This window comes from Pezoporus wallicus, unplaced genomic scaffold (genome assembly GCF_028554395.1).
Source record: "Pezoporus wallicus isolate ANWC-B61680 ecotype Strahan unplaced genomic scaffold, APGP_CSIRO_Pwel_v1 contig_13343, whole genome shotgun sequence".
Classification (NCBI taxonomy): domain Eukaryota; kingdom Metazoa; phylum Chordata; class Aves; order Psittaciformes; family Psittacidae; genus Pezoporus; species Pezoporus wallicus.
This window is the reverse complement of record NW_026642253.1, coordinates 1-9,277: the sequence shown is the minus strand read 5'-3', so window position 1 is coordinate 9,277 and position 9,277 is coordinate 1. Positions and strand designations below refer to the sequence as shown.

General features: G+C 50.9%; 1 protein-coding gene across 1 annotated transcript; it reads left to right on the top strand.

Annotated features, from left to right (window-relative positions):
* Positions 1-2,065: 2,065 nt before the first annotated feature.
* On the top strand, positions 2,066-5,728 carry LOC130609405 (josephin-2-like; the record flags this gene model as incomplete). Its single annotated transcript, XM_057428358.1, has 2 exons — positions 2,066-2,266; positions 5,596-5,728. Coding segments are annotated over 2 exons (334 nt in total), but the record flags the coding sequence as incomplete, so codon positions are not given.
* Between the last annotated feature and the right edge of the window lie 3,549 nt (positions 5,729-9,277).

The window sequence follows — 9,277 nt, the reverse complement described above, 5'->3', positions numbered from 1 at the left end:
CCCTAACCACCCCAAAACCACCCCAAACCCCCATAAACCCTTCCCCCCCCAATTCCAATGCCCCAAACCCCTTCAATTCACCCCAAAATCCACCCAAAAGAACCCTAAAACCACCCCAAATCCACCCAAAAAAACCCCCAAAACCACCCCAGACCCTCCCATAAACCCTCCCCCATCCCTCCCAACCCTTCCAATGCCCCAGACCCATTCAAGCACCCCCAAATCCACCCAAAGAACCCTAAAACCACCCCAAAGAACCTAAAACCACCCCAAAATCCACCCAAAGAACCCCAAAACCACCCCACAACCCTCAAATCCACCCAAAATAAGGCCAAAACCACCCCAAAACCATCCAAAAGAACCTCAAAACCAGCCCCAAATCCCCCAAAACCAGCCCCAAATCACCCCAAAACCAGCCCCAAATCACCCCAAAACCCCCCAAAATCCCCCCAAAACCAGCCCAAAACCACCCCAAAACCACCCAAAATCACCCCAAAACCAGCCCAAAACCCCCCAAAACCAGCCCAAAACGACCCCAAAACCAGCCCCCCAAAATCCACCCAAACCCTGAAACCACCCCAAAACCAACCCAAAACCACCCCAAAACCACCCCAAATGACCCCAAAACCCTCCCCATCCCCCCCAACCCTTCCAAAATGACCCCAAACCAGCCTTCAAATCACCCCCAAATCCACCCAAAAGAACCCCAAAACCACCCCAAAAGAACCCAAAACCACCCCAAAATCCACCCAAAAGAACCCCAAAACCACCCCACAACCCCAAATCCACCCAAAATAAGGCCAAAACCACCCCAAAACCATCCAAAACCACCCAAAACCACCCCAGACCCCCCCACATAAACCCTCCCCAATCCCTCCCAACCCTTCCAATGCCCCAAACCCCTTCAATTACCCCCAAAATCCACCCAAAAGAACCCTAAAACCACCCCAAAACCACCCAAAAGAACCCCAAAACCACCACAGACCCCCGCATAAACCCTCCCCCATCCCCCCCAACCCTTCCAATGCCCCAAACCCCTTCAATTCCCCCCCCCCAAAAACCCTCCACCCCAAAACCAAAAGAACCCCAAAACCACCCCACAAAAATCCACCCAAAAGAACCCCAAAACCACCCCCAAACCCCCCATAAACCCTCCCCCATCCCCCCCAACCCTTCCAATGCCCCAAACCCCTTCAATTCCCCCCAAAATCCACCCAAAAGAACCCTAAAACCACCCCAAAACCACCCAAAAGAACCCCCAAAACCACCCCAGACCCCCCATAAACCCTCCCCCATCCCCCCAACCCTTCCAATGCCCCAAACCCCTTCAATTCCCCCCCAAATCCACCCAAAAGAACCCTAAAACCACCCCAAAAGAACCCTAAAACCACCCCAAAATCCAAGAACCCCAAAACCACCCCACAACCCTCAAATCCACCCAAAGGCCAAAACCACCCCAAAACCACCCAAAAGAACCCCAAAACCACCACAGACCCCCGCATAAACCCTCCCCCATCCCCCCCAACCCTTCCAATGCCCCAAACCCCTTCAAGTCCCCCCCAAATCCACCCCAAAGAACCCTAAAACCACCCCAAAACCACCCAAAAGAACCCCAAAACCACCCCAGACCCCCGCATAAACCCTCCCCCATCCCCCCCAACCCTTCCAATGCCCCAAACCCCTTCAATTCCCCCCAAAATCCCCCCAAAAGAACCCTAAAACCACCCCAAAACCACCCAAAAGAACCCCAAAACCACCACAGACCCCCCCATAAACCCTCCCCCATCCCCCCAACCCTTCCAATGCCCCAAACCCCTTCAATTCCCCCCCAAATCCACCCAAAAGAACCCAAAAACCACCCCAAAAGAACCCTAAAACCACCCCAAAATCCACCCAAAAGAACCCCAAAACCACCCCACAACCCTCAAATCCACCCAAAATAAGGCCAAAACCACCCCAAAACCACCCAAAAGAACCCCAAAACCACCCCAGACCCCCGCATAAACCCTCCCCCATCCCCTCCAATGCCCCAAACCCCTTCAATCCCCCCCCCCCATCCCCACAGACCCTTGGAGCTCTTGGTGCTCCCCAACATCTTCGGCTTCATCCTCAACGTCCCCGCGGGGCCTCTCCTGGGGCTGATCCCGATCCCGATCCCGCTCCGCCGCCAGCACTGGCTCTCCCTGCGCTGCTTCCGGGGTGTTTATTACAACCTGGACTCCAAGCTCCCGCAGCCCGAGCCCATCGGAGGCGAGGAGGAGCTCAGGTAGGGCTTGGGGGGGGGGATATGCTGTTGGGTACCACCGCGAGGGGGTGCTCCTGCATCTGCATCCTCATCCCGCATCCTCATCCTGCATCCTAATCCTGCATCTGCATCCTCATCCTGCACCCACATCACACATCCACATCCTGCATCCTCATCCTGCATCCTCATCCTGCATCCCCATCCTGCATCCTGCATCTGCATCCTCATCCTGCATCCACATCACACATCCACATCCTGCATCCTCATCCTGCATCCTCATCCTGCATCCTCATCCTGCATCCCCATCCTGCATCCTGCATCTGCATCCTCATCCTGCATCCACATCACACATCCACATCCTGCATCCTCATCCTGCATCCCCATCCTGCATCCTGCATCTGCATCCTCATCCTGCATCCACATCACATGTCCATATCCTGCATCCTCATCCTGCATCCTCATCCTGCATCTGCATCCTGCATCCCCATCCTCATCCCACATCCTCATCCTGCATCTGCATCCTCATACTGCACCCACATCACACATCCACATCCTGCATCCTCATCCTGCATCTGCATCCTCATCCTGCATCCCCATCCTCATCCCACATCCTCATCCTGCATCTGCATCCTCATCCTGCACCCACATCACACGTCCACATCCTGCATCCACATCACACATCCACATCCTGTATCCTCATCCCACATCCTCATCCCGCATCCACATCCTCATCCCACTTCCACATCCCACATCCTCATCCTGCATCCACATCACATGTCCACATCCTGCCCCTCACATCCTGCATCCTCATCCGGCATCCCACATCCCCATCCCGCATCCTCATCCCGCATCCACATCCCACATCCTGCACCTCACATCCTGTATTCTCATCCCGCATCCTGCATCCCCATCCTGCATCCACATCCCCATCCCACATCCTGCATCCTCATCCCACTTCTGCATCCCACATCCACATCCCGCATCCTCATCCCGCATCCACATCCACATCCTCATTCTGCATCCACACCCTCATCCACATCTGCATCCCACATCCTGCATCCTCATCCCACTTCTGCATCCCGCATCCTCATCCCACATCCCCATCCTGCATCCACATCTGCATCCTGCATCCTCGTCCCCATCCCGCGTCCACATCCTGCATCTGCATCCTCATCCCACATCCTCATCCTGCACCTCACATCCTGTATCCTCATCCTGCATCCTCATCCTGCATCCACATCACACGGCCACATCCTGCATCCTCATCCTCATCCCACATCTGCATCCTCATCCCCATCCCGCATCCTGCATCCCACATCCTCCATCTGCATCCCGCGTCCTCATCCCCAACCCGCATCTGCATCCCCATCCCGCATCCACATCTGCATCCTCATTCTGCATCCACATCCCACATCTGCATCCTCATCCTGCATCCACATCCCACATCTGCATCCTCATCCCGCATCCACATCTGCATCCTCATCCTGCATCCACATCCTCCATCCCTCATCCCACATCCTGCATCCACATCCTGCATCCACATCCTCATCCTGCATCCTCATCCCGCTTCTGCATCCTGCATCCTCATCCGGCACCTCACATCCTGTATCATCATCCCGCATCCACATCCTCATCCCACTTCTGCATCCCACATCCACATATGCATCCTTATCCCGCATCCTCATCCCGCATCCTCATCTGCATCCTCATCCCTCATCCTGCATCTTCATCCCACATCCACATGTGCATCCTCATCCCACTTCTGCATCCCACATCCTCATCCTGCATCCACATCCACATCCTCACCCCGCATCCTCATCCTGCATCCACATCTGCATCCTCATTCTGCATCCACATCCTCATCCACATCTGCATCCCTCATCCCCATCCCACATGCTGCATTCCCATCCCGCTTCTGCATCCCACATCCTCATCCTGCATCCACATCCACATTCTCATCCCACATCCACATCTGCATTCTCATCCTGCATCCTCATCCCTCATCCTGCATCCCACATCCACATCCTCATCCCTCATCCTGCATCCTCATCCCACATCCACATCTGCATCCTCATCCCGCATCCACATCCTTATCCCTCATCCTGCATCCTCATCCCACATCCACATCTGCATCCTCATCCCGCATCCACATCCGTATCCCTCATCCTGCATCCCACATCCACATCCTTATCCCTCATCCTGCATCCCACATCCACATCCTCATCCCTCATCCTGCATCCTCATTCCACATCCACATCTGCATCCTCATCCCGCATCCACATCCTTATCCCTCATCCTGCATCCCACATCCACATCCTCATCCCTCATCCTGCATCCTCATTCCACATCCACATCTGCATCCTCATCCCGCATCCACATCCTTATCCCTCATCCTGCATCCCACATCCACATCCTCATCCCTCATCCTGCATCCTCATCCCACATCCACATCTGCATCCTCATCCCGCATCCACATCCTTATCCCTCATCCTGCATCCCACATCCACATCCTTATCCCTCATCCTGCATCCCACATCCACATCCGCATCCTCATCCCGCATCCACATCCTTATCCCTCATCCTGCATCCCACATCCACATCCTCATCCCTCATCCTGCATCCTCATCCCACATCCACATCTGCATCCTCATCCCGCATCCACATCCTTATCCCTCATCCTGCATCCTCATCCCACATCCACATCTGCATCCTCATCCCGCATCCACATCCTTATCCCTCATCCTGCATCCCACATCCACATCCTCATCCCTCATCCTGCATCCTCATTCCACATCCACATCTGCATCCTCATCCCGCATCCACATCCTTATCCCTCATCCTGCATCCTCATCCCACATCCACATCTGCATCCTCATCCCACATCCACATCCTCATCCCTCATCCTGCATCCTCATTCCACATCCACATCTGCATCCTCATCCCGCATCCACATCCTTATCCCTCATCCTGCATCCCACATCCACATCCTCATCCCTCATCCTGCATCCTCATCCCACATCCACATCTGCATCCTCATCCCGCATCCACATCCTTATCCCTCATCCTGCATCCCACATCCACATCCTCATCCCTCATCCTGCATCCTCATTCCACATCCACATCTGCATCCTCATCCCGCATCCACATCCTTATCCCTCATCCTGCATCCCACATCCTGTATCCTCAGCCCTCATCCCACATCCCCATCCCTCATCCTGCATCCCACATCCTCGTCCTGCATCCACATCCCACATCCCGCATCCCCATCCTCATCCTGCACCCTCATCCCACATCCCCATCCCCCATCTGCATCCCCCCCCCCAATTCCTCACCTCCCCCTCCCATTCCAGGGCTTTCCTGCGGGATTTCCTCTCCCGAGGCCTCTCCGAGCTCTTCCTGGTGGTTCCCCGCGACGTGGAGGAGGCCGGGGCCTGGCTCAGCACCGACGGGGGGGGCCCCAACGGGCACCGGGAACGGGATTAAAGCTGCTCCCAGCCCTTGGGTCTCTGCTGTGGGGCTTTGGGTGCATGGGACGGGGGCTCCGGGGGGAAACTGCCCCAAAGTGAGCCTGAAATCACCCAAAAGGAACCAAAATCACCCAAATTAAACCTGAAATCACCCAAAATGAACCAAAATCACCCAAATTAAACCTGAAATCACCCAAAGTGAGCCTGAAATCACCCAAAATGAACCGAAATCACCCAAAATGAACCGAAATCACCCAAATTAAACCTGAAATCACCCAAATTAAACCTGAAATCACCCAAAATGAACCAAAATCACCCAAATTAAACCTGAAATCACCCAAATTAAACCTGAAATCACCCAAAATGAACCAAAATCACCCAAATTAAACCTGAAATCACCCAAATTAAACCTGAAATCACCCAAATTAAACCTGAAATCACCCAAAATGAACCAAAATCACCCAAATTAAACCTGAAATCACCCAAATTAAACCTGAAATCACCCAAATTAAACCTGAAATCACCCAAAATGAACCAAAATCACCCAAATTAAACCTGAAATCACCCAAATTAAACCTGAAATCACCCAAATTTATCCTGAAATCACCCAAAATGAAGCGAAATCACCCAAATTAAACCTGAAATCACCCAAATTAAACCTGAAATCACCCAAATTAAACCTGAAATCACCCAAAATGAACCAAAATCACCCAAATTAAACCTGAAATCACCCAAATTAAACCTGAAATCACCCAAAATGAACCAAAATCACCCAAATTAAACCTGAAATCACCCAAATTAAACCTGAAATCACCCAAATTAAACCTGAAATCACCCAAAATGAACCAAAATCACCCAAATTAAACCTGAAATCACCCAAATTAAACCTGAAATCACCCAAAATGAACCAAAATCACCCAAATTAAACCTGAAATCACCCAAATTTATCCTGAAATCACCCAAAATGAAGCGAAATCACCCAAATTAAACCTGAAATCACCCAAATTAAACCTGAAATCACCCAAAATGAACCAAAATCACCCAAAATGAACCTGAAATCACCCAAATTAAACCTGAAATCACCCAAATTAAACCTGAAATCACCCAAACTAATCTTGAAATCACCCAAAGTGACCCTGAAATCACCCAAAATGAACCAAAATCACCCAAATTAAACCTGAAATCACCCAAATTAAACCTGAAATCACCCAAAATGAACCAAAATCACCCAAATTAAACCTGAAATCACCCAAATTAAACCTGAAATCACCCAAATTGAGCCTGAAATCACCCAAAATGAACCGAAATCACCCAAATTAAACCTGAAATCACCCAAAATGAATCGAAATCACCCAAATTAAACCTGAAATCACCCAAAATGAATCGAAATCACCCAAATTAAACCTGAAATCACCCAAATTAAACCTGAAATCACCCAAAATGAACCAAAATCACCCAAATTAAACCTGAAATCACCCAAATTAAACCTGAAATCACCCAAATTAAACCTGAAATCACCCAAAATGAACCAAAATCACCCAAATTAAACCTGAAATCACCCAAATTTATCCTGAAATCACCCAAAATGAACCAAAATCACCCAAATTAAACCTGAAATCACCCAAATTAAACCTGAAATCACCCAATGTGAACCGAAATCACCCAAATTAAACCTGAAATCACCCAAAATGAATCGAAACCACCCAAATTAAACTTGAAATCACCCAAAATGAATCGAAATCACCCAAATTAAACCTGAAATCACCCAAAATGAAGCGAAATCACCCAAAATAAACCTGAAATCACCCAAACTGTGCCCCAAATGACCCAAAATGAACCTGAGATCACCCAAAATGAACTGGAATCACCCAAATTAAACCTGAGATCACCCAAAATGAACCGAAATCACCCAAATTAAACCTGAAATCACCCGAACTGAGCCTGAAATCACCCAAACTGAACCTGAAATCACCCAAATGAAACCTGAAATCACCCAAAATTAACCTGAGATCACCCAAAATGAACCGAAATCCCCCAAACTGAGCCCGAAACCACACAAACTCAAAATCCCCCAAACTGAGCCCCAAATCCCCCAAACTGAACCCAAAATCACCCAAACTGAACCTGAAATCCCCCAAACTGAACCTGAAATCCCCCAAACTGACCCCAAATCCCCCAAACTGACCCCAAATCCCCCAAACTGAACCCAAAATCCCCCAATCTGACCCAAAATCCCCCAAACTGACCCCAAACCCCCCCAAACTGACCCCAAATCCCCCAAACTGACCCAAACCCCCACAAACTGACCCCAAAATCCCCCAAACTGACCCAAAATCCCCCAAACTGACCCCAAATCCCCCAAACTGACCCCAAACCCCCACAAACTGACCCCAAATCCCCCAAACTGACCCCAAAATCCCCCAAACTGACCCCAAACCCCCCAAACTGACCCAAAATCCCCCAAACTGACCCAAACCCCCACAAACTGACCCCAAAATCCCCCAAACTGACCCAAAATCCCCCAAACTGACCCCAAATCCCCCAAACTGACCCCAAATCGACCCCAAAATCCCCCAAACTGACCCAAAATCCCCCAAACTGACCCCAAACCCCCACAAACTGACCCCAAATCACCCAAACTGACCCCAAAATCCCCCACAACTGACCCAAATCCCCCAAACTGACCCCAAAATCCCCCAAACTGACCCCAAATCCCCCAAACTGACCCCAAATCCCCCAAACTGACCCCAAATCACCCAAACTGACCCCAAAATCCCCCAAACTGACCCCAAATCCCCCAAACTGACCCCAAAATCCCCCAAACTGACCCAAAATCCCCCAAACTGACCCCAAATCCCCCAAACTGACCCCAAACCCCCCCAAACTGACCCCAAATCCCCACAAACTGACCCAAAATCCCCCAAACTGACCCAAAATCCCCCAAACTGACCCAAAATCCCCCACAAACTGACCCCAAATCCCCCAAACTGACCCCAAATCCCCCAAAAACTGACCCCAAATCCCCCAAACTGACCCCAAATCACCCAAACTGACCCAAAATCCCCCAATCTGAACCCAAACCCCCCCAAACTGACCCCAAATCCCCCAATCTGACCCAAAATCCCCCAAACTGACCCCAAATCCCCCAAACTGACCCCAAATCCCCCAAACTGACCCCAAACCCCCCACAAACTGACCCCAAATCCCCACAAACTGACCCAAAATCCCCCAAACTGACCCCAAATCCCCCAAACTGACCCCAAAACCCCCCAAACTGACCCCAAATCCCCCAAACTGACCCCAAATCCCCCAAACTGACCCCAAATGCCCCAAACTGACCCCAAATGCCCCAAACTGACCCCACCCCCCACAAACTGACCCCAAATCCCCCAAACTGAACCCAAACTCCCCCAAATTGACCCCAAATCACCCAAACTGACCCAAAATCCCCACAAACTGACCCAAAATCCCCCAAACTGACCCCAAACCCCCACAAACTGACCCCAAATCACCCAAACTGACCCCAAAATCCCCCAAACTGACCCAAAATCCCCCAAACTGACCC